Raw genomic sequence first — 27030 nt, 5'->3', positions numbered from 1 at the left:
TGCAATCTACTATACTTAGAGGGGCATATAATCCTCAGCCATGTTATCTCCGGCGCCCCCTTAAGAGTCCCTGGACAAATAAAGTAACCGGAGTAGAACAGAATCCTGGTTGATTGATTGGCCTGAGCTTTGGTGTGTGTTCAGCCTGACCTTACTTTCTGGTTCTCTGTGCCCGGGGTCCCTCCCACCTGGGGCCTCCACTGCTTCTAGGCACTCTCTCCTATCCATGGCCGAGCTCTGGACTTTTCCATCTGTTCTCCCCTTTGTCTGCACAGCATCAATTTCCCTGTCTGAAGTTATAATTGCATCAAGCTTATCTTTTTCACGAAATTTGCCAAACAAAGCAAGTGAGGGCTTGATGCTTTAAACTTACTCTTCACACTGGCACATATATCTTTTAAGTCCCAGAATTCTAGACTCGACAGCTAATTTAGGCTCCTTTGTTTTATGTGTGGGAAAACGGAGCCCCCAAAGAGGAAATGGTTTGATTTCAGTCCGTTTCTTGGTGTGTAACTTGTTCAAACTTCTTCATGTTTATCTTCTGTATCTTCTCTGATTTATGGGCTGGAGAATTTTTTTTTTATATACTTAGTGGTGTGTGTGTGTGTGTGTGTGTGTGTGTGTATGTGTGTGTGTGTATGTGTGTGTGTTTGTGTGTGTGTGTGTGTCAGAGGACAACTTGAAAGAGCCTATTTAGTCTCTTTTCTACCATGTGGTTCTTCGGATTGGTGGTAAGGCTTGGCAGGAAGCTGGTCCCTGGCTGGAAGATCTCCTTTCCCAATTCATTGCACTTCATTTTCTGGCTGGTACTCTGTGTAGTCTTAATCAACACTAATTTACGAACTAAGTGAAGTTGATGATCATTGTTTACTTTATATTCTCTAATCTGAAAGGAATTAAGTAATTAATAAATCAGAATGACTTTAAATTTAAAAAAAATAGCTACTTGTGTGTTTCAAAGCCGAACTCATAATAGGTAAGTTTTTTTTAATTGTTCTAAATCAGTCTTATTCAAACACAGCCATTTCAGATACCAACTCAGACATCTCTTTCCACTGAAGCTGTTTTTTTTTTTAATTAAAGGAGTAGATACAATAATTTTAAAAGCCCTTACAAAGCAAAGGATCTCCTCACAAAGGTGAATCTCTTGCTTCTAAGATGCCAAATGGGCAGTAGGACATTGTTTATAAGAAGATTTATAGAATGGAGAAACAAGGAGGTCTTTGTAGGAGCTTTCACAAACAGGGAGATGGGAGGGTGTGCGGAATAAAGCGGGTCATCCTGGAAAAACACAGGAAGCTTTGATCTTTCTCCTCGCCTAGAGCGGGGAGAAACGGGAGTCTTCAATGAGTCTCATCTGTATATTTAAGCTAAACAACACTTCCAACGTGTATGGGCAGGCACAGGGGTTATTCAGGTGGTGAAAAATATAAGCCCCAGATTTTGTGATCAAATATACCTAATGTAAAATAAATTCCCTTTCCTCCTCTAGGCTTAACTCCAGGGACCATGAATACTGAATGGAATGGCTACCGAATATAAGAATGCAAATTTGGCTGAACAACAAAAACTCAGTAATTTTTGACATTTTACTTACATAGCTCTACCTTTCTCTCTAGGCTTCCTGTGGTTCTTGACTGTGTAACAACTGGGTCTTCTAACAGATCCTGGCACTATTGACTTCTTTTTAAAGACCCTCGGCATTTAAGAGGACCCCACAGGAGAATGAAGAAGAGGTGGAGGGAGAAGACTGGGACTTGCGCCATTCTGGGGACAGGAGTCCTCTGCCCAGCTATATGCTACTCTTCCAGAAAGAGCACATTTGTCTCTGTAAGACCATTCTGATTGCTGTGAAATAGTGACTCAGATGTTAAGGGCTGGCTGGCACCTCTCTGCTCAGCTGCCTAGAGCTGGAGTCTGGCATAATGTCTTAAAATTGTTTAAAGATTTTATTCATTTTGTGTGTGTGTGCACGCACACACACACACACACACACACACACACACATGCACGCTCTGAGAGAGCAAAAGACCTTCCACCATGTGTTCAAGGAATCAAGTCATCAGGCTTGGCAGTAGGCACCTTTGCCCCCTGAGGTATCCTGCCAGCCCAGGAGTCTGGCATAATGTCTTAAAATTGTTTAAAGATTTTATTCATTTTGTGTGTGTGTGCACGCACACACACACACACACACACACACACACACATGCACGCTCTGAGAGAGCAAAAGACCTTCCACCATGTGTTCAAGGAATCAAGTCATCAGGCTTGGCAGTAGGCACCTTTGCCCCCTGAGGTATCCTGCCAGCCCAGGAGTCTTGAAACATTCTCTCTCTCTCTCTCTCTCTCTCTCTCTTCTCTCCTATATGTGTGTGTGTGTGTGTGTGTGTGTGTGTACAAAGGAGACCAAGAATTTACATTTTGAAGTCATAACTGTTTTTCTTTCAGCACTAAAGTAAAAGTGACTTGGTGTTAATTTTGTTTTCAAATAGACACCTCCCACCTCTCAAAAAAATTGCCAGGGAGCTGTCTGTCCTATCTGCAGTTAGTGGTTGGTGGCTGGTGGCTTCTACTCACTCCCAGGAGGTCCCAAGTGGGGTTACAAAAGACAAATGACCAAGTCCTAAAGCTGCTCTTTATAGGCGTCCTGCGGTCCTGACAAGGGGTGTGATATAAGGGAAGTAGATACCCAGTTCCAGGAAGCAGCTCCCAGCCACCCAGACAGTGACCACAGCTGTAGGCCAGAGGCCCATTTCTCCAAATCCAGAGAGGCGGGGTGGTCTCATGCCACCTCCCAGTGTGTTGGCAAGAGGTCTTAAATCTTTCTTGACTCTGGTCTCTGTGTTCATCCTCAGGGTTAGACCAGGTTGGTCTGCATATGGAATCCAGGTTGGGTTCTGGGAGGTTAGTAGCACCACGGTAACAGCCCAGCTATGGGCTCTTGTTCACCAAGCCAATATACCTCCCATGACCTGGACTGATGCACTCTGACATCTTTTTGTAAATTCCAAAACAGGATCACAGTGTGTTTGGGGTTACCCACACAGGAGGATCATTTTGTCTAAGCCTCACAATTAGGCAAATTCTCACACTTACAATTCTGTGTATATCCACCAAAGAGGCTAAATCTGTATTCACAGTCTGCTGAAGGTAGTCACAGGACTGGGTGTTTTATAGCTGTTTCCTCTGACTGAAATGTTCCTTCTGAGAGGGAGGAGGGAGGCTCATGGAACTCACAGGAAAATTACTACACTCAGGAGGATCATCTAAGATTCAAAGCCATTCCCCTATCCTCTGTAGAGGTTATCTAAGCAATTGCTAGGGGGCAGGAGACTCTTCGGTAGAGCTGACTACAAGCTGCGTAGAGACGTATATGGAATTGTTTCTTCAGTCTGTGATCACCCTATCTGGGTGAACAGGCATTTCTGTGCTTCTCCACTGAAAATTAATGCAATACAAGGCCACCTGTCACTAGCCATGGGACTATGAATGAAGCAGTTTTAAACCTCATTCTTCCCCTTGGACCTTCTGGTTCTACCTTTGTGCTACTTTTAAAATTAAGTCTGGAAATTATTTTGCCAGTGGTAAAAATTATATTTCATCATACATTTGTAGGGTGTTGATTGCTCTAATAATGAATATATTCCATAGTTTTTGAACTGAGTTTTACTACACCTTCATTTTTTAATCTATCAAAACTGTCAATAAATAAAAGTAGACTAGGTCTTGCTCTCCCTCTCTCTCTCCCTCTCACTCCTGGTCTCTTCTTCTGGTCTTCTGAGATGCTCTATCCAAGGACCAGAGCCAAGAGGCAAGAGCTGACCTAGGCAGGCCAGACACCTTCCACTGCAGAGCTAGGCCTCACAGCGCTGCCCGTCTTCTCTAATCATTTTTCCTTCAGGAAATGTCATTGCTTCCTTGCATTGCAAGGGCATGATATCATAGTGTGGGGCCCTGATCCATTTCCTGATTTTTAACCCCAATCGTCTAACCTTTTTCAGCTCTCTTGCACCCAGAGAAAATGAAACACTGAAATACACACACCAGCAGGACTCTGAGACTGACCCCCAGGTGGGGTTGATTTCTGCAGAAAGAGTAATGAACTAAATGTAGCCTTGTTTGGGTGTGACATCCAGGGCATGGCATGGACCCTGCACCTGGAAAATGAAGACGAAATAGACTTTAGGATGTGCTTGTAATTTCCTGGCAGGAGCCCTTCCTTTCCCTATATTGGGTTTAATTAGGGTTGACCATGTTAAATTTAATTAGGCAGCCTGGGTTGGTTTTTGTACTGATGGTGGGTATTGTTGTTAAACGCTGTGTGAAAATGAACTGTGGTTCCTGACTGATACTTTTAACTCTCACACGCTGCATTTGTTACTTCATGTCTCAGGACTAGTGAAACCCTAGCCTCAGTGACATTATGAAGCTGTTCCCTGGAATTTCAGGGGCTGAAGTTGCCCAGTCAAGAACTACTCTGTTCTTTCAGGGACTGTAGAGAGCCAAGGTTCAGACTGGATCCTTTCTCTGTTATTATAAGTTTTCCCTGCCAGGAAACCATGGTCTCAGAGTATTTGCATACAGCCAATGAGAGCCATCTACTGTTCTATGGAGGTCTTCGAGATTATATGACAGCATTCTGGAAGAATCTCAGCTGGGGAAAGGGGAATTTTTTTCCCTTTCCCCTAAGCCCCATTTTAAATAGCTTCCTCCCCACAAGCCCATATGTCCATATTAAAAGACTTGTTAAGTAACCCAGCCCATTTTCCTGCCCTGGCCTTGTCATCGGCTCAACAATATCAACACAACTGGAAATCGGCTGTTTAAAACGAAGGTGCCTAATTCTTTCCAGTCTGTAGATGTTTTTTTGGCATGCAATGAGAATTAACACTTTTCGTCCTCCTGGGAAAGGGCACAGTAAAATGTCTGCCCATTGCTTTGAGACTGGCAACAGCTAACCTGCGGATACGAGATGTAGTTCTCAGCATTTTCCGTGGGGTTCCGGCTAACCTAAGCATGTGCTCTTGCAGTATTTCACACAGTTAACCTAAGCACACACTCTTGCAGCATCTCACATGGCATCCAATGGGAACTGTCAAATTGTGCACATTTTTCTGAGAAATTCTTGGTATAGTTCTAGAACACAACACTGGACTTCATTGGTTACAGGACGTCTCAAAGCAGTGAGAGCTCCAGCTGTTGATAAAAACACCAAGGGTCACCTTAAATTATTTCAGCACACAGTGGGCTATAACCAAGCAAGTGAAATGTAGAAAAAAAATCAGGGTGCCCAGTACTAAGTAGGAATGCTCAGACTTCAATAAAGCTAAATCAGACATTATATTAATCTGAAATCTCTACATGTCTAATCACCAGACCCACAACTAGAAATCTTATCAGTCCATTAAGCAACAGATAAATGTATGTTGATTGAAGACCCAGGGCCCAGAAGGGGTGTAGCACACTCTTAGATACTGAGAGTATAGTTCTGTGTCCTTGAACAAGTCACAAAGCCTCTCTCAATAGCAGAGATTACAAGTGTGAAACCAAAGTGTTTATGTCTTATGTCTAAAGTGTTACGTCTAGAATGTTTACCCTGAACTTGTCCATTCTCAAATGAATAGAATCCATATTCACTGATATTTGAAGACATCTACTACTGTGTTAAATGAGTCCCTAACACATGAACTTATTTTAAAATTGTTATTATTTGTGTGTGTGTGTGTGTGTGTGTGTGTGTGTGTGTGTGTGATGTGTGGTCATGCACAGGCCACAGCACACATATGGAGGTCAGAGGAGTCAACCCTCTCTATCCACCTTTCCTTGGGTTCTGGGAATTGAACTCAGATTGCTAGGATTTAGAGGCAAGCACTTTACCTGCTGAGCCTGGCCCTGACTGTGTTCTGAGACTCTGAGGTGTATTAGGCTTTCTGTTATGTTACCTTTCCAATGGAGTATCATTTATTTCTCTCAGCAAGGCTATGAATTCACTGCTGGATCTTCTTTTGACTAGGAGGAAATTGAAGGTCTGGGGTAAAATGACAGAGGAGGAAGGTCCTTTGTCTTGGTACTTTTCATTCCCTACTCACTTTCTGCTGCAGAATATCTGTGTGACATCCCAAACTGTAACACACAGCAGAATCCCCACAAGGGGCCTTTCTGGAGCAGATGACTGGGGTCTGACCATTCCCAGTTCTTACAAGCTCCCAAGATGCTGATGCTGCTGAACTTGGTCTATGACTCGGCCCACCTTACTAAGCCATGAAGAGCTACAAACACAAGACCTAAGTGTAGAGAATCTAAAGTCAGCTTTCTGATCCAACTAAGAGAGGGTCTGCATTACAGTCAGTCAACAGCTGCATGTCTCCCTGTAGCTCCAGCTGGCTTGTAGACCAGGCTGACCTTGAACTCATAGAGCTCCACCTACCTCTGCCTCCTGAGTGCTGGGATTAAAGGCATGTGCCACCATACCCAGCTTCTAAGGTTCTTTTTAACAACAACAACAACAACAACAAAAAGGTTTTTTTTTTCAGCTTTTAAATGTAGTAATTGTAAAAAAAATGTGTGTGTGTGTGTGTGTGTGTGTGTGTGTGTGTGTGTGTGTTGGCATGGGTGTGATACAGTATGTATGTGAAAGTCAAATTCACTATGTAGCCAAGGTGATCTTACACTCCTGATCCTCCTGCCTCCTCCTCCCAAGTACTGGGATCACAGGCATGCACCATCATACCCAGTTTTTATAGGGTGCTGGGGATTGAACTCAGGCTTTCACAAATGCTAAACAAGTACTCTACCAACTAAGCCACATCCCTAGCCCCTAAGTGGGATTTCATTAGTGTCAAGAATGAGAACTAGGGGGGGTCTAGTGAGAGGGTGATGCACCCCCTTGCACCTCTCTCTTCACGATCAGACCTCCACGTTTTAATTGTGCCTTGAAGACGGAGAGACAGTTTGGAGGAGGCAATGAAAGAGAGCCTGAGAGAAACAACTCCTTCATTTGTGCAGATTGCTGCTGAGTGAAGCGCCGTTCAGGGAATGAGAAAAACATAACAAACCCTTCACTTGCTGTAAGTCTGTATCATAGATCTTAATACTTCTATGACAATAATATTTCAACGTCTATATAACAATATATAAATTTTAAAGGGCCAACAGTGAAAAGACCAAAATGTACAACTGTTTCCATTTCATTTCATTGAGAACATAGAGGGGGAGAGAGTTTAAAGACCAAAACTATTTTATAAATATTTCAAAATAATGACCACAAACAAGGCCAACTTAAGAGGAACACAGCTCCAAATTTATTATCCATTCTTTTGACCCTATGAAAGAAAAAAAAAGTAGTTATTTGTACAGTTTATCAAAGAAAATCCATGTCACTTCTGACATTTAATTTAGCCTTTTTCTTATGTCTTAAGAGCCACTGAAGGATGACTCAAATAACAGCATCACAGAACACTTAAGGGTTGAAGAGGAATCAACAGAGAGAAAAAAACTGATGGTAGTGGTGGAAGGGTTGTCAGAGAGGTATAAAAGAGAAATATATGAGCAATAACGTATCTGGCAACCACACAATACAGGCAGAGCATTTGAAGGTAGGGGCGTGTGAGGAAGGGGAATCTCATCACACCCTGAATATTTCTTTTCGTCATTTGCTGTTTGTTTTGTCTGGGTTGACTTGGCTTGGGGCTTTTCAAAAACTAACAGGAGATTAAAGGGAACTTTCTGAAATCTTTAATTGGGAGCCAAGAACTTAGATTTGATTAAAAGTGAGGGAAGGGAGCAAACATTTCTTAAGCACCTCTCCAGGCCCAGAGTCAGTCTCTTACTAGAAATGATGTCATTCTGCCTAGGATGAGCAAATGGCTGTCTCCCCTCTCCAAAGGGGCAAAGTAGAGTTTCAGAAGGCTTGATTCTTGGCTTGCTGGAGGCTGCCCAGGTGCCCAGATGGTAAAGGAGAGAGGACACAATTAAATCTCAAGTTGCCTGTCCTCAAAAAGGCCACCAAGGGGCTAGGGAGATGGCTCAGTGAGTAAGAGTGCTTGCTCTGTAAACATGAAGACCAGGGTTTGAATCCCCAGCACCCATATAAAAAGGCAGGCATGGCTGCACATGCCTATAACCCCACCATTCAGGGGTGGAGACAACTGATTCTGGGAGCTTGCCCACCAGCCTGCTTAACTGAAAAAGGAAATTTTCTGGTTCAGCGAGAGACCCCATCTCTGCTCTGTCTTCATGCACACACACAGATGTGTGCTCCTGCATATCTACATGCATGTACCACACACACAGATACACAAAACGAACACACACACAGACTCACACTGAGACACAGACACACACACACAGATAGATACACAAAAACACATGTGCTGGGCGTGGTGGCACACGCCTGTAGTCCCAGCACTTGGGAGGCAGAGGCAGGCGGATCTCTGTGAGTTCCAGGACAGCTGGGGCTTACAGGGAGACCCTGCTTCAAAAAGAACAACAACAACAACAAAAAAAACCACATGCATACAAACAGACACATACAGACACATGCACAGGCACATACACAGAGACACAGACACATACACACAATCACACACACACTTCTATACACATATACACAGAAACACACAAAGTACACAGAGTGCTGACATCTTGCATCCTAATGCTAAATCAGTTCTGTAGACAACCACTGTTCCTTGATGTGAAAATCCCAACCCACTTTCCTCCCATGTTCCTTCCTCAAGAATTTTCTTGGATTATATGGCCATAGTACATTCCCTGGGACATGCAAATTGTTTTTAGATTTAAAATACCACCTCTGTAGGTTTAAGTGAGATTTTAGCTATGGCTGGGAAGGCATAAAAATGTAATTCAGGGGCCGAAGAGATGGTTCAGAGGTTAAGGGCACTGACTGCTCTTGCAGAGGTCCCAGGTTCGAATCCCAACACCTACATGACGGCTAACAACCACCTGTAATTCCAGTCCCAGGGGATTTGATGCCCTCTACTGACCTTCACAGGCATTGTATAACATGGGTGCACTTAAGTACATGCAGGCAATACACTCATACACATAAAATAAAAATAATAAATAATTTTCTGTAAATGAAATTCAGTTTTGTCCACTGCTATCTTTTGGAACCTCACACTTCTGGCTTCACCTTCCTGGTCACCTTTCATTTTTAAATTGTACTCACCACCTTCTAACTAACTATTTTATTTTTCAAGTGATGTTTATTGTTTATTCTTTGCCTCTCTAGCTTGAAGGTAGACTGCACTTTTTTTTTTCCCGTCAAATGCATAGCAAGCGCTTAGAAGAGTGATCAGCAAATTTTTTCTGCAAGGAGCCATATAATAAATATTTTAGAATTTATAGGCCATGTGATTTCTGTCACTGGTGCTCAGCTCTGCCTCTGCACAGTGACAGCAGCCGCAGACAGTGTGTAACCAGTGAGTGTGGCTGTGTTCCAATAGGACTTTATCTACAGACATGGAAATTTGGGTATGAAGTAATTTTCAAGTATCATGAAATTGTGATTTTCCCCAACCATTTAAAAATATAAGAAACCTTCTCAAATGAAGCCCCATGCTAAAACTGCAAAAAGCAGGATCACATCTTGATTTAAAGTTAGCAGAGTACACACAGGAAAAGCAGTAAGTGCAGTGGGTCCCGGAGGCTGGGCTGGACCTCGTTCTTTTTTTAAATTATTTTTATTTTATGTTTGTGAGAGTATTGTGTGCATGTATGTAAGTGCACCAGTGTGGTGCAATGCCTGTGGAGGTCAGAAGAGGGTGTTGGATCCTCTGAAAATGGAGTTACAGACAGTTGTTAGCCGCCATGTGGGTGCTGGGAATTGAACCTGGGTCCGCTGCAAGAACAGCCAGTGCTCTTGACCAGTGAACCATCTCTCCAGCTCCTGTGGACCTTGTTCTTAATGGCCAATGTCCTTTGTCTTAAGATTTGGTACAATATGTTTTTCAACAGACATAACAACTTAACAAAAAGTACATTCGAATTATTTTTTTTTTTTACATTTATTTAGTTTGTATGTGTGGGGATGGGGGCACAGGTGCCACTGTAGGTCAGAGGCCAACTTTTGGGAGTCGGTTCTCTTCTTCCGGGGATTGAATTCAGGTCATCAGGCTTAGCAGCACGCATCTTTACTGGATGAAACATCTTGCTTGCTCAGAAATTAAATTATCATACTCTAAAAGATAATAATAAAATAAATAAATGAAAATATAACTATTCTTAGCTTTAGAATCATACCTTCCCAAATGGCACTTGGTTAGTTTTGGTCCGTAGGCCAAACCCTGGTCTAGAGACTAGTAACTGGAATATAGTAGGTACTCAGAAAACGGAATGTACTGGGATTGTCCCAACGATAAATATTATATCCCACTGTCCTCATCTAACTCCCATTATCTCCCCATTCCAGGAGAACAAAAGCCAACCTAGGCAGCGCTCTGCACCACCCTCGAACCACTGCTGATAAACTAGACAGAACTCGCTAGAACACAAAATGTCTGCACATGCTAGGAGGGACCACTCACATTCCTGGGACTATACGCAGAAGCTATTGCATCTTAAATCTTTCATGTGTCTAGTCCAATTCCATCTAAAACATTAATAGCAGGATTATTTATTTTGGCAGGTGTGTGGTGGGGCAAACCTGTGAACCCGGTGTTCAAGAGGCTCAGGCAAGAGGATTTCCTGGTCAAGGCTAGCCTGGGCTATATATTGAGCAAAAGCTATGTTCACCGGACTATACAGTGAACATCTGTCTCAAACAAACCAACTGTTTTCTCTTTTAAACAGAATGTTTAGAGGTTGGAGAGAGAGCTTAGTTGGTAAAGTGCTTGCTTAGCAAACATGAGGACCTGAGCTTAATTCCAAGAATCTACATTAAAAAGCTGATTGGTGGCATGTGTTTGTAATCCCAGAGTTGGGAAGGCAGTGACAGGCAGACACCTGGGGTTCACTGGCCTGCCAACCTGGAGTACTTGGTGAGTTCCAGGCTGGTGAGAGCACTGGTTAAGAGACGAAGACCGGAGTTCTGTTCCCAGCACCCATATGGTGGCTAACAATCATGTAACTCCAGTTCCAGGGAACCCAGAGCCCTCTTCTGGCCTCCACAGGCACTGCACACATGTGGTGTACTTATATGCACCAAAACACTCATACACATAAAATAAAAAACAAAATGACAGTGTTTGAGGATAACACCTGAGGTTGTCGCTACACATACATCCACATGTACATCTGTACACACATGGACTCACACATACACACACTTGACAGCACATGAATATATATATATATATATATAAATTCAAAGAAAAAGAATTATTTGGAACTTCTGGAGGTATGTTTCTCTCTCATCTGAATATTGCTTTGTGTACAACTGTTGAATATACTGCCAATTTTGTTTCCATGACTGATTTATTTTTTATTTTTATATTTTATTTACTTTCATTTTTAATATTCCATTTATTAATTTTATTTTTGTCTATGAGTGTATTGCCTGCATGTATGTAAGTGCACCTGTGCTGTGCAATTCCCATGGAGGCCAGAAGAGGGCACCAGATCCCCTGGAACTGGAGTTAGGAAAGGTCGTTAGCTATCATGTGGGTGCTGGGGGTTGAAACCAGGTCCTCTGCAAGAGCAGCCAGTTCTCTTAGCCCCTGAGCCATCTCTCCAGCCCCTCCATGACTGATTTAAACAGCCACAGTACACTTTGGAAACATGATGCTGAAATCCAAGTAACAAAAAGTGTGAAAATGGTGATGATTTTGTCAACACGCCTCAAGATTATTTTCAGCAAGTTTGTAATGGCCTTGGCCTGCTTAGCATGACTGTGGGTGCATCAGGGTGGACCCCATATTTCTTCATTAGAAGGATAAAGATCTGGAAGACCATACAGAGCTTTGGTTTCTGTTCGCTGTCATCAAAGTCTAGCAAGATCAGCAAGTGTTGTTGCATAGATGTACTCACAGAAATTGGTTTGCTATTCTTCCCTTATCTCTACTTATGTATAAAAATAAATGTAGCCTGGTATGGAGGTGTGCACCTGCAACCCTCACACTCAGGAGGTGGAGGCAGGAGGATCAGGGGTTCAAGGCCAGTTGAATCCAAGGCCAGCCTGGGCTATGTGAGACCCTGACCCAACAAAACAAAACAACAAAACAAAAAAGACAAAAACCAGCCACCCCAAACTATTAACTAAGAGTATGACCAAACATGAAAACATAACATAGTTTCAGTTGATTTTTGAGCATAGCACATATTTAAATATCTTTCTAAATTTTAACCTACTTCAGCCTCCAGACTAAAAACAATACATGTCACTATAAAACTTGCCCCCAAACCATGCTTTATTTCACATTCAATTTATAATTAAATAGAATGCCACTTATTAAAGGAGAAAAGTAAAAAACTTGCCTAATATGAATATTATTATATTAAATTTAATTTTAGTATAATATTAAAATTTTAAACTGTAATAAAATGAGATTTAAAATTTTTTAAAATATTTCATTTATTATTATTTTTATTTTACATGTATTCGTGTATCGGCTGCATGTAGGTAAGTGCACCTGTGTCGTGCAATACCCACAGAGGTCAGAAGAGGCTGTCGGATCCCCTGGGACTGGAATTAATGGACAGTTGTTAGCTGCCATGTGGGTGCTGGGATTTGAACCTGGATCTTCTGCAAGGACAACCAGTGTTCTTAACCACTGAGCCATCTCTCTAGCCCAAGATTTTTTTTTAATATATTTTTTTAATGTATTTTAAAAACTTTTATGTTTATGAGTGTTTTGCCTGCATGTATATAAGTGCTATGTGCATGTAAACCCAGGGAAGCCAGAAGAGAGAAACGGATCTCCTGGAACTGGAGTTACAGTTTGCAGCCGCCATGTGGGTGCTGGGGACCAAACCCCTGTCATCGCAAAAACAGACAGTTCTCTTACCCAGTGAGCCGTATCTCCAGTCAAAGATTGTTTTTTGATGAATTAATTTTTTGTAGTTTTCAGTGCTTAAGGCTTTAGTGAGATGACTCACTGCCATTCACTTTGTTTTATAGATGGGAAACGGAGGCCCTAAAAGTGGACGTGAATTGCTCAGTAGATTACAATTAGGCCTAGGTTTCCTTGGCTGGAGATAGCACAGTTGGTAAAACGCTTGTCTTACAAGCCTGAGTTTGAGCCCCAGAACCCACATCAAACTGCCCAGTGTAGTGGTGCACACTGTGGAGGCAAAGACAGGATCTCTGGGGCTCACTGGTCAGCCAATCTAGCCTACTTGGTGACATCCAGGCCAATGAGAGACCTTATGTCAAAGGAGGTGGCTGGTGTTTCTGAGGATGACACCTGAGGTCCTCTGACCCCCCCGCCCATACACACACATACGCACATGTGTTTTTTAAAGCCAAGCAACTGGCAAAGACTAAGTCTAGAGGGGACCATTCATACTGTTGTGCTGTCATTTATATAAACTATAAAAGATTGTTGTACTGGAGAGCTGGCTTAGCAGTTAAAAGCACTGGCTGCTCTTGTGGAGGACATGGGTTTGGTTCCCAGAATCCACATGGCATCTAACAACCACCCCATAATTCCAGTTCCAGGGACTCTGACATCCTCTTCTGGCCTCTGCTGGCATTACATGCACATGATGCATTTATATATATTAGGCAAAACTCATACACATAAAATAAAAATAATAATTTTTTTTAATAAAGAGTGTAACTCTGTGTCATTAAATCTTGTCATCTTGAGTGAGGTAACCCAGACCCAGAAAGGCAAATACCACATTCTCTCTCATAGCTGGATGCTATCTTTGAAAGCTTAAATATACACATTTCAATTTGAAAATCCAGAGAGGTCAAGAAACTAATAAATGACCATGGGCAGGGGGACTACCTGGGAGGGTAGCAGAATGCAGTGAGATGAAAGGAGAAAGGGAACATAGGAGTAGGAAGGGTTAAATGGGGTTGGGATGGGAGGGCAGAGCAGAGGAGGGAGCATGGGGAGGGATAGGTAACTCTAAAGGCCTTTAGAAAAAGCCTTATGCAAACCTACCACATAGAAACTTCTTTAAAAAATATATATGTATATAAAATAACAAGAGATTAAAAGGAGTTACACTGTAACAGGGGGACTTTGACCCTTCTAAACATCATAGGCTAACTAAAATAAATAAATAACAAATAAGAAAAACCTTGATGCCAGGAATGGACTCCCTCTTTGGAAACTGTTGATCAGGGGTTCCATGGACCCTTAGACAATACTCGCCATTGCCTTTGCTCTTGGTTATCCACCAGAACTGAATGGTAAGACCATATTTCAGAAGACACTACACATATGAGCTATAGAACAAACAAGGAGAAATCAAGCTGGTGTTGACTTCAGAGCCTCATCTCTACTGGCTAGGGGTCATAGTGCTGGAAGGTGCTATACATGCTACCCAAAGGAAAAAATAAAATCATCAAGCTTACCCAGCTGTGAATCCTGTGAATTACCCAACTGGCCTGGCAAAATATGCCCACTGGTGCAATAGTGGCACAAATATTAAGGGAGCAACCAACCATTCTTTAACTGGATTTAAGGTCTGCTTCATAGGATGGAGCCTATACCTGACATTGATATCAGGCTTAGGAACCCAAGACTAGACAGGTCACAGGCCATAGGAGAGAGCCTAATACTAGTTTTCTAGCATATTAAACTGATTCCTAATGGCTTATTGTTATACCCATAGATTAATGCATCTCTCAACTCTCACCAAAGAAGTTTCCTTATGCAACAGAGAGCAAATAACACAGAGACCCACAGCTGGCCAATGTGCAGAGAACAAGAGGCTGCAGAGTGCTTATCCCTGATATAGGTCACCTATGTCAAACCTCTGCCTCCCAAGGCTTGGGGGTCATTGCAGAAGAGGGGGCAGAAATGTTGTACAAGGCCTGAGGAGGTGGATGACCATAAGGAAACAGAGTTTTCCAGACTGCTAGTAAGTTACTCATATGAACTCACAGCAATAGTAACAGCATGCACAAGTCCCATGTAAGCTCAAACCAGGCAAAATCCCAGCATAGACATGGGGAAGTGGGTAAGAAATCTCAACCTGACCTAAGGAAATGTCAACTAATGGCTTCTGGGATGAGAAGAGACAGTTTCTTTCAAGGATTGGACCAGTGTGCAGTAGATGGACCCACACTGAAGGACATTTGGGAACACAAATTAGACTCTATAGGTCATATACATACATACATACATACATACATACATACATACATATTTATTTATTTTAGATACAGAGAGAGAGAGAAAGAAAGAGAAACAGTACATTATATTGAGAAGGAGGAAATTAGGGGAGGTGTGGAATAAGGGAGGGGATCTAAATTCCATCAAAAATTACATTGTATGAAAACTGCAAAATTCAATTATATATATGTATATATGTTATATATATGTATATATGTATAAAGAAATGATAGAGATATCCAAGAGGATATTTGTATGAAAAGAAATCTTGTCATCTTGCTTAGGCATTTTGTCTGTTTTGAGACAGGGTCTCCCTGTCACCCCAGCTGGCCTGGAACTCATTTTATAGACTAGGCTGGCCTTGATCTCATAGAGATCCCCTGTCTCTGCCTCCCAAGCTCTGGGAATAAAGGTGTGCACCACCGTGCCTGGCTCAACATTGTTTTGTTTTTAGATAAAACCTTACTATATATCCCAAGCCCCAGGCAGGCTTCAAACCCAGTCTGTAGTCCAGATGGTCTCAGCCCCTCAAGTGCTACAGTTAAAACCACTACACCCAAATTAAAGTTTTTAATATGCAGTCATCCCTTGGTAGCCCCCCCCCCAAGGGCTGGGTCTAGGACTCCTTTTCAATATGAAAATCGGCAGTGCTTAAGTTCCATATCTAAATCCATGGTACAGATACACTTCTATCCCAAATATTTTGGATGTAAGATTGGTCAAACATGGGAATTTGGAATCCATACTCAAGGAGGCCAAACTACATTATTTTTAAAATGTCTGAGGTCTCAGTGATGTTTTGAGAATAAGGTCCAGATAAGAAAAATGAATAGAAGAATATTAGTTGACTCAACAAAGTGAATATGAACTTTAAAAAATTATTTACTTATTTTAAATCAGATCTTATGCTGGGAAGGAGCAATTATAAAGAAATCAGAGTTGAATTACCATGGTCTCCATCATCCAAGTTTTAAGTCTATCAGGAAACAGTACATCAAGAAAAGGTAAACCATTAGGGATCAGCATAGAACACAGAGTTGACAGAGGGGTGGGTAGGGTCTGCTTGGTCCTGAGTTAGCTGGAAGGAAAAGCAAGAAAGACTCAGTCCTAAATAGGACAGTTATATCAACATCCCCCAGTGTTCAAAGAACATCATGAAAGAGGGGGTGGGAAGATTTAAGAGTCAGAGGATGGAGATGACTGCTGTCTTCTGGACACAACAGGGTCACTGTCCTCATGAACCCTCAGCAGCTGTGGTTGCTTACACAAGACCAACACAAGAGCTAGCCGGTCAACATTTCAGCACGGATAAGAGCATTCACAAGGCCCTACCCCTAGCTGGGGAACTACTGGCAGTTGGTGGGTTCTGGAAGAGGGAGAGCCAGTTTTCTTTAAGGGAGTGGCGTAGGTCACCCAAGCTGCAGTGGATAGCCCTACATCCACGTGCATGTGTGCAGCCCTAATTAAACTCAGTTGGAGGGAGAGCTGGGGGAGGGATCTGGGAGGAGACGGGAAGTGGATACAATTTAAATAGATTCTTTTTATTTAATTTAAATATATCGGGATTTGGTGAGTGGTCTGAGGGTAAGAGTTCTGGAGGAATACCAGGTCTCTGGCTGGATCCAGTGTCATGAGTGCATGCAACTGAGTTGTAGGTTGAAGAGGAGCAGGATCTGGGAAGAAGGAGACCATCAGCTCCATCCTGTGTATCCTGAGTATCAGTTGATATGCCCATGAACACCTGAGAGAAGCATTCAGAAAACAGACAGGTATAGGGCTCATTTAGAGCAAGGGAGGGGACTCATCACAGATATGGTGGTAGGAGGCTGAGTCACCTGAAGTTGGGAACTGAGGCCACCATCCTAAGAGGTGAGCAGAATAAAGGAGAAGAGATGAGGAAAAGCTGTGGAGAAAGAGGAGAATGGTACACGGACATCAAAGGGCAAGGGAGCTCTGTGAAGAAAATAGCCAATAGTTTCACTAATTTACCCAGGCTGGCCTTGAACTCACTCTATAGCCCAAGCAGGCCTAAATCTTCCATTCCTCAACCTCCCAAGGAGCTGAATACAGGCCTCCATCACCAGGCCCTGCTTATTTGTTTTAAATATATTTCATATATGTTCAAAATCATATTCATTAACAATAACATTTTAGGGGCTGGAGGGATGGCTCTGTCGTTAAGAGCACTGGTTGTTCTTGCAGAGGACCCCAGATCGATTCCTAGCTTCCACATGATCGCTAACAACTGCCCCTAACTTCAGTTCCAAGGGAATCTGACACCCTTTTCTGACCCAGTGGGCATTGTAGGACACAAGTGTACTTACATACATGCAGGCAATACACTCATACACATAAAAGAAAAATTAATAAATAAAAAATAACATTTTAGATTATGATTAGGAAGCAAGGAAAAATGAACCCATCAAAATATTTCATGTTAAAAGATGAAACTGACATGTCAAAAGGAAAAACCACCGAAGTGTATGATGATTTATAAAGTGGAAATTGTCTGGTTGTGGTGGTGCCTTTAATCCCATCCCGGAGACAGAGGCAGGTGATCTCTGTTAATTTTGTGGCCAACCTGGGTCTACATAGTGAGTCCCAGGCCAGCCAGGGCTACACAAGACCCTGTCTCAACTACAACATAAAAGAAAACTGGCAAAGAGCAGTTGTCCAGGTCCAGCCTCTCCCCTGTAGCTCTCCCTCTCCCCATCCTGCTAGAGACAAGAACTGCTCTTGTCTGTTTCCCTCACAGTGAGCTACTGTCAGTCTTGGTGTGTTCCCACTAATTAAGTGAAATTAAAACATCCTAAGAACATAGCTCCTGTGTCCAACATGTGAACATTAGCTTTCATCTGTGGGAAGCCTTAGGAAGACTGTTAAGGTAAGGAAGCGTGATTCTGCAAGGTCACAGAGTGTCAGGACAGCTGACATGCTGTGTGAGTGGTGACAGTGGTCAGGGACCTATGCTCCAGACTCTGTAAGAATCTGTGGCCATCTCAGTGTCTTCATCTGTGAAATGGGCACATGGGTTTCCAAGTGTTATGGAGGATATCGAGGCAAAGCACCTGTAGATACTAACCTTGAGGCAAACACCTGCTCATACCCTCCTGTGACTCCTGACCCAGCTCTACTGTTACTGTATTTCACAGACTGTAGAGGCAGCAGAGGCAGAAATATCCTGCAGTGTTTCCTGTCTTTTCACTTTAAAAAATACTTTATTTTTATGTGTATGAGTGTATTGCCTGCATGTAAGTGCACTCGTATCATGCAGTGCTTGAGGAGGTCAGAAGAGGGCATTGGATCCCCTGGAACTGGAGTTATAGACAGCTATTAGCTGCCATGAACCCAGGTCCTCTGCAAGAGCAGCCAGCGCTCTTAACTGCTGAGTCGTCTCTCTCCAGCCTCTCCTTTTACTTTTTGTGTGGTATGTGTGCATGTCAGTATGTGCAGCTGTACTCACCCACGTGTGCACATATGGAGACTGAAGGTTGACATCTGGTGTCTTCCTCTATGGCTCTCCACTTTATTTTTTGAGACGAGGGTCTCTCACTAAACCCCGAGCTTCCTGTTTTGGCTAGACTCGGTGGCCAGTAAGCCCCAGGGGTCTGCCTGTCTCTGCCTACCTCATTCCCAGAACTGGGGTTACAAACACACTCACAGGAGTGCCCAGCTTTTATGTGGGTGCTGGGGATTTGAACTCAGGTCCTCATGCTTGAGTAGCAAGCACTTGACTCACTGAGCCATCTCCCCAGCCCTGCGGTTTTCATTCTAGATCCTGACCTCTCTATTGACTCTTCTGAGGAGACAACGCAATAGAATTGGAGAAGAAGAAATACAGTGGGTTTTTATTTTTCCACCTGAATCCCATTGTATCTACCCAAGGGAATTCAGTTCCAGTGTCCCTACGAACATCTTACTGTAGTCCAGTTTGAGGCCTCAGAGCCTTAAGACAAAAGTTAGAGATGAAAACCTTCAACATGCTCCTAGAAGCAGCCCTGATTGAACTCTTTGGGTCAAGAAAAGATGTGAAGCAGATGGGTAGACTACATGGGGAAATGAAAGGGTCAAGGGAGTGGGACAGAGTGGGTAATGGGGTGGACAAGACCAGAACACCTTACATACATGTATGAAAATGTCAGTGAACCCTGTCATTACATGTAATTAATAATGCTAATAAAAATTTAAAAAATAGAGGCTGGAGAGATGGCTCAGCAGTTAAGAGCACTAGCTGCTCTTGCAGAGGACTCAGGTTTGGGTCCCGGCACCCACATGGTGGCTCCACTTCCAGGGGATCTGATGCCCTCTTCTGGCCTCTATGGGTATTATATGTACAGGTGTACCTACACACATGTAGGCAAAACACTCATACACACACACACACACACACACACAAATTTTCAATTAAAAAAATAGTTTCATGTGAATCCATTTCAATGTAGGCTTACATAAGCTGGGTAGGGAGGCACAAACCTCTCATTCCAGCATTTCAGGGGCGGAGGCAGGAGGATTGCTGTAAGTTCAAGGCCAGCCTGGTCTCTATAACAAGTTTCAAGCCAGCCAGGGCTGCACAGTGAGATCCTATCTCAGGAATATGATCCTCCCAATACATTTACATTTGTAATGATGCAGTGGAAGTCCACTTAAAGGTTTGGGCCATTGCATTGTTTCCAATTCATCTTCTGCTGGGGGAAAGATTGTGGCTCATTAATAAATATTTTGCCCACATGTTTTTAAATTGCACTTTAACACTCACCAGAATCTTTTACGTTAGCAAGCATGTTTCAATTCATTGAAAAAAGTGAAACCACCATCTCACATGACAAGGGGGGAAATATTTTCCTTCCCCTTTTCATTAAAAAAGCCACAAAACATAACAACAAATAATGAAAGAAAAATAAACTGAGCCATTCCATCTGGTGGAGGAGGGGCAGCGTCACAGCAAGGGACAGCTAATGTGTCTGACAACTCTATTCTTATTTTTTCCCATAACTTCATTACTTACTGGACCAAAAATGCTAACAATTCTGTGTATGGTGTTTCCAGATTTGTTTCCCTACCTAAATTCTGTGTGGGGCTGTGTGCCCCAGGCACACAATTTGCCCTGAGTCTCCTAGTCAGGGGACCCATATTATTTTGGCAGCCCTGACTCCTTCCCACTGAGCCCCTGACAGTCAGAAAGGTTCAAACTTGTTTTTGTGTTTCCCAAAGTCATCAAACCCTTCCTGTCTTTTTGTGGTTTGGGTTGGGTAAGATTGAAACATTAACACACTTTTCTACATGTGACACATAACAAGAGGACCTCAAGTCTGCTAAAGATGGCATGTGGGGGTGGGGCTAAGAGCTGTGAAGACCTTGGGGAGTGCTTGGCTCATTTCTGAAAACTTGTGTCCCATCCTGTCAGCCACACATTCTCGCTACTGAAATATCGCCAGGTCAAGTTATCCAAACATGCTTGCAAGGGAAATGTCGTTTAGTAAATTTATGTAGAAGTTTTATCTGAACTAGTGGTGCATTGTATTCTGTCATCCAGAGATGACAGCAGAGAGTCTCGAGCTAGGAAAGAAGGATTTTTTTTGTTTGTTTTTGTTTTTGTTTTGTTTTGTTAAGTAAAGGAATAAGGTATAGGGGCTGTGCGTGCAGTTCAGTTGGTGGAGTGCTTGTGTAACATGCATGAACCGTGGGCTCAGTCTTCAGCAGGGCATAAACCAGCTATAGTGGTACACACCTGAATCTCAGCACTTGGGAGGCAGAGGCAGGGAGATTGCATATTCAAGGTCATCTTTGATTACATAGTTGGGCTACTGAACCCTTGTCTCAAAAAAAGGAAGAAGGAAGAAAGGGAGGAGGGGGAGGAAATACAAAACAAATGTTATATTTTTAATTCTTTAACTTCCACGGCCATTAGGGTTGGGAGGGTGGGGCTCTGTGTTACAAATACACATGGTCTGTGTTCTGCCCTAGAATTTCTGACATAGAAGGGCCCAGGTGGAATCCAGAAATTTGTTTTAATAAGAAGCCTAAAAGCAGGGCTGGAGAGATGGCTCAGTGGTTAAAAGCACTGGCTGCTTTTGCTGAGGACTGGGGTTCCATTCCCAGCACCCACATGGCAACTAACAACCTTCCTAACTCCAGTCCCAGTGAATCCAATGCCCTCTTCTGACTTCCTCAGGCATTGCACGCATGACATTAGTGCACTTACATACATGCAGGCAATACGCTCTTATACATTAAAATATAAAGTATTTTTAAAAAGAATCCTGAAGCCAGGCATGGTAGTGCATGCCTGTAATCCCAGCCCTTGGGAGTGAGGATTGGAGGACCAGGAGTTCCAGGTCATCCTCATTTACATAGAGTTTGAGGCCAGCCTGGGCTACAGGAGATGCTATCTCAAAATAAACTGTCTATTGCTGAGCACTTCCCATCCCATGGTCATCTACTTTGAGAAATGCACTGCAGTCATGGTGGGCTTTACAGTATGGGTCATATACCAAGACCTGTATGGGACTTCTTGTTGGAGCACTTTTCCTCTGGCCTCAGCTCACTTCTGTTTCCCAAGTATTTCTCTCCCTAGGGGCTTCAGGTGGCCTCATGTTGCAGCCTCTGGTGCTGACTTACTGAACTCTGTATACATTTTTTTCTTTCCTTTCTTCCTGCCTTCCATCCATGTTAGATGTTATACATATCCCACAGAAAGGGACAGCCCGATGCCTAGTGAACTATGCCATGATGGGGGATTATGACGGCAAGGGCTTCAGTGGATCTTATGGCCATATGAGCCTTCTAACAAAGAACTCTAGAAAATGTAGGCTGTTCACCACCAGCAGAAATCTCAAGTCCCTAAACTTGCAGATGCCCTGGCAGTACAGGAAGGGAGATATTTTGGGATGGCTTGCGTCAGCTTGGCAGGCCTCTGTAGAATCAGCTCCATTCCTAGGAATGTACAGGATTTCCTTTGCAGACTTATGTAGAAGTTGAAGGGGATAGAAGTGACCACAAAAGGCACCCAGAGTGCCAAGTTCCTGTAGCCCAGCCTTGCTAGTTGGATGGAATAGGAAAAACAAGCCTGACTAAAGCTACCAAATTCACTTGACCTCAATAGGCAGGAACTGAATCACAAAGCCAGAGTTTGCAGTAGGAAATATCTCATTCTGAAGAAGACTCTTCAAGCCGTGGAGGACTAACGTGGGGCCACACCCTGGAGAATCAGGAGCCAAGGCCCCTTGTGCTCTGAAATCCTGCTGCAGTGGAGCTTGGGTTCAGGCAAGCAGAGGGGGAACAGTGACAAAGTGAGGGGAACAGCAAGTCATAGTGAATGGGGCCTGGTCAAGAGAAGTGGCCTTAGGTTCTGAATCTCACTCTTCTGTCCCTTAGCTGTGTGAAAGGTAGGTCATCAAGTACCTCAGGCTGTCCTTGGACTCACAGTGTGGCCAAGGATGTCTTTGAACTCTTGATCTTCCTGCCTCCATCTCCCAAGTACTGGGATTACATGCCTATACCATCAGGCCCACTTTATTCAACGCCTGGGATCGAACCCAGAGTTTTGTGCATGTGAGGCAAGCATCCTACCAATTAAACTACATCCTTAGCACTTAATGAACTTAGTAGCCTCAGTACACAGGCTGTAAGATTCAAAACCACAGCAACACATAGTAAACAGTTGACAATGGTCAAGTCATTGATATTATTTCTAGCTCTCTTAGAAAAAGCTAGAAAGCTTAACCTGAAGTTGGGCTACTCAAACTTTCATGTTGTAGCCCAAACAGACCTACAAGGAGAACTTCTATCTGTTGTTTATGGCTAGAGCATCCTCACCTTTTGGAATTCATGGGGAGAGAAGCTAAATTAATGTCTCTATATTTGACTAATCTTTAAAGTATAAAGGATGTTGCTTCCATCAATTTCCACAAAAAGTCTAAGGTCTAGTGTTGATGTCCACTGACACTATCCTCGGTTGTAACTCATATTATCATGTAAAACTAGGTTTTAAAATGGTAAGAAAATAGAAAGAAAAAATATCATAGACAAAACCAGAAAGAACAAATTGAGAAGCGTTTGTAAACTTGTGTGAAAATAAGAAGTATTTCTAAATAACCATTTAATACTGGTCAAAAAGAAAGTTTTCTCTGCTTTTCACCACTAGGAAATTTCTAGAAGGTAAAATTTGATGTGGCAAAATAAAGCAACTGATCAATTTTATTCCAACACAATGAATCACAAAATAGCATGTCAAACTATTACTTAAAAATTTAGAGTTGAAGCCAGGCATGATAGTGCATACCTTTAATCGTAGCACTTGAGACACAGAGGCAGGCAGAGCTCTGTGAATAGAGGCCAACCTGGTCTACATAGCTAATTCTAGGCCAGCCAAGCCTACACAGTGAAATCCTGTCTCAAAAAAAAAAAAAATTAGGTTTGAAAACAAGGTGTGTGGAACATACCTGTAACTCTAGCACTTGGGAGACTGAGATTGCCAAGAGTTCAAGGCTAGGCTATGCTTCATAGTGAGTTCTAGTCTAGCTTGGGCTACAGAGAGAGACACTTGTCTCCAAAACCAAAGAAAAAAAAATTTTAAGTTTGAAATTCAATCTTAGTTTATTTTAACATACATTTTCCCAGGAGAAAAAAAAATCTCTAAGGTTAAGATTTTTCAATCTTGGAGCATGACAGCCAGGGTGGGGGATGTTTGGGGATGTGTGTGTGCATAGTCATTACTTATAAAAAGCTGAATTTAAGATAAACAAAATAGTCCATGGAAATATTTTTCATAATCAGATTAGCCAGTCTACCACTCATATTACTATGCGTGTGAGAACATTTAAGATTTACTGTTTAAGAGCAATGGGGAGATGAATCAGTGGGTAAGAATGCTTGTTCTGCAAACATGAAGACCTGAGTTTGAATCCCCAGCACCCACGTAAAAGCTGGGCATGGCCACACACCTGTAAACCCAGCTTTGGGGGATGGAGACAGGTGGCTCCTGAGACTTCACTGGTCACCCAGCCTAACTCAAAATATGGGATTCAGGCTTGTGAGAGACCTCGTCTCAAGGTAGTAATGTGGAGCTCAGTAAAAGAAGACACTTGGTATCTTCCTCTGGCCTCTACAGGGGCATACACAAATGTATACACACACACACACACACACACACACACACACACACACACACTATTTCCTCAGACAGAGTGTGCTGGCACCTACCCATATTCTCTCTCATTGCTTGTGAGAGACCTCGTCTCAAGGTAGTAATGTGGAGCTCAGTAAAAGAAGACACTTGGTATCTTCCTCTGGCCTCTACAGGGGCATACACAAATGTATACACACACACACACACACACACACACACACACACACATACACGATTTACTCCTGAAGACTGGATGTGCTGGCACATGCCTATATTCTCAGCATTTGGTATGTTGAGGTATGAGGATCAGGAGTTTGAGGCCAGGCTAGACTGTGTAGTGACCCTGATCAAAATACCATATGTATACATATGGCATCTATCTATACATGTGTGTGTTCTCTTAGCAAACCTTACATATATGACACAATGTTATTGACAATCATCAAGGCTATTTATCTTATAACTGAAAATTTATATTCTTTGACCAAAATCTCCCCATGTCCTGCACCCCCACCCTCTGCCAATAACCATACTGCTCTCTGTTCTATGAGTTTGGCATTTTGGATTCCACAAATAAGTAGAACCTACAGTTTAACTTTGTCTGGCTTACCCTACGCTGTGGAGTGAGGTAGGGTCCCCTTTTGTAAGGCTGAGTAATATTCATGTATATACATTTGGTACATCTAGCGCATCCATCTTTTGATGGAGCCTGGTTGTATCCACCTTTGGATGGAGCCTGGTTGTTTCCATGTCTTGGCTACTGGGAACAATGTGCAATGACCACAGCTGTGCAGATGTCCCTTCAAGATGCACTTTTGTTTCCTTCATATATGTGCCTGGACATGGGACTGCTAGAGTGACTGTTTGCAGAGCTGGGGATTAAACCCAGGGCCTGCATTATGCAGCCACACCCCACCCCAGTCAAGCAGCACTGGTTTTAATTTCTTAAGGAACATCTGTTCTGTTTTCATTCACAGCTAGAGCATTTTACATTGCCGCCAGCAGGGGCAGTGCTCCAGTCTCTCTGCCCCACCTGCAGCCTGGTCTCCTGTTCTTCGATGCTAACCATTCTAGCAGCTCTGAAGTTATAACTATTACAAGCTTTGCTTTGCTCTTTGCTTGTTTCTTTTATTTGAGTCAGGGTCTCCAGGCCAGGATGGCCCCTAGCTTCCTCTATAGCCGTCTACATATTTATGTCTGATAATACTAGTCTAAAGATTAGTGCTGCTCTCAGCCTTGGCCAGAAAAACTTCATTTTTCAGTGCACAGTGGTTACTGAGACTAATAACTGGTCAAAGTGCTGAGAATAAGTAACTATTGAGTGCTCAGACCTAAATATCTAGATCACCCCATCCAGGGCTCAAAGACCATCACAGAGAAGGAGTCATGAAGAGTATGAGAGCCAGAAGATGGGGAGGTGTGCTCTGAAACACTGACTTCTGGACATGCCGTGCCATTGCTCTCCTGACCTCACAGCAGCTGTGGCACCTGCCCTAAAGCCTGGCTAAGACGGGGCCAGCCGGCATCCTGTCATGGACTGGGGATGGCCACGAGGCCTCGCGCCTCCCTGAGGAGCTCCTGAGAGTTAGCGGTTGCTGGAGGAGGGGAGACATTTTCTTTAGTGGTACAGCCTGCGGTAAATTGCCCATGCTTCAGTAACTATCTCGTCAACTGTGATCCTGTAAGCAACCCTAATAGAACTCATTACGTCTTGTGAGCCCTGCACACACATGCACAAATACACACACTCATGCATACCCAAAGACATGAAAGTAGAGGGTGAACTGCTTGTGGAGAAGATGGGGTTCAGCAAGAGGGAAAGGAGGACAGGGGAAGGTGATGGGAGGTGAGAATGACCAAAATACACATTAAGCGTGTGCATTTTGAAAGTATGAAGTTGTTGATAAATAAACTTAAAAACAAAACCTCTAAAAATAAATAGATAATATTAAAGAAGTTAAAAAAAAAGAGGTAAGCATATGTCACTGTCTTGTTCCTGTACGTAATTTTTAAGCTACAGATTGAGAGAAAATTTGGCCAGTGTTATCTAGAGGAGTAGGTTCACTTATTACTGCACATATTTCCAAGTATTCATTCAAAAACAACCTGTAGCTGAACACTGGATTCTATAACAGAATGGTGACCAGTAAGGAGGGAGCGCGCTTGAAGTGTTCCCCTTCAGTCCTTCCACTCACCATTCAAGTATAACAAACCCCACTTCTCTTGGTTGCAACTTACATTTACGTGTCCATTCTGGATTAGTCTTGCAGAAAGCTTGGTGAACACTGTCAGGGACACACAGAATAGGGCAATGCTCAGGCCCAGGTCAAGGGCTTGAAGCGTCAGGTGGAACTCTTCATAGTGGAGTGGGTCCACGCAGACTGATGGGAATTTCGTATAAGGAAAAGGGAAGGTAACTGCATAACCCAGATAATTGGTTCCCGCAATCCCTGAAAATGAGTAGAGGCAGTATGGGCCGAGGAGGGCAGATTCCAAGGCTATTGCAAAATGAATCGGACATCCCATAGTGCTCAGAATCACAAAGGTAAAACTAGCTTCCCACTGAAAAATAAAGCGGAAGAAAACTGTTACTTTGGGTGAGATATTTTAAAAACTTAGAGCTAGGAAAGAAGAGATGGACCACAGTCTTCTCCC

General features: G+C 43.0%; 1 protein-coding gene and 1 pseudogene across 4 annotated transcripts in view; one reads left to right on the top strand and one right to left on the bottom strand.

Annotated features, from left to right (window-relative positions):
- The first annotated feature begins 9556 nt into the window (after positions 1-9556).
- LOC115071581 lies at positions 9557-9723 on the top strand (annotated as a pseudogene).
- Positions 9724-10022: 299 nt separating this feature from the next.
- Tmem212 (transmembrane protein 212) overlaps positions 10023-27030 on the bottom strand; it is a 40456-nt gene continuing 23448 nt past the window's right edge. For all 4 annotated transcript variants that reach the window (XM_029567039.1, XM_029567038.1, XM_029567040.1 and 1 more), the window contains 2 exons: positions 26614-26937; positions 10023-10198 (listed from right to left, as the gene is read on the bottom strand). In XM_029567039.1, coding sequence (XP_029422899.1) covers positions 10184-10198; positions 26614-26937 — 339 coding nt within the window. In that variant the 3' untranslated portion in view covers positions 10023-10183. The remainder of the gene's footprint in view (positions 10199-26613; positions 26938-27030) is intronic.

The sequence above is a fragment of the Nannospalax galili genome, unplaced genomic scaffold (assembly GCF_000622305.1).
Source record: "Nannospalax galili isolate Female #2095 unplaced genomic scaffold, S.galili_v1.0 scaffold1021, whole genome shotgun sequence".
NCBI classification, from domain to species: Eukaryota; Metazoa; Chordata; class Mammalia; order Rodentia; family Spalacidae; genus Nannospalax; species Nannospalax galili.
This window is presented reverse-complemented; position numbering and strand designations above follow the sequence as displayed.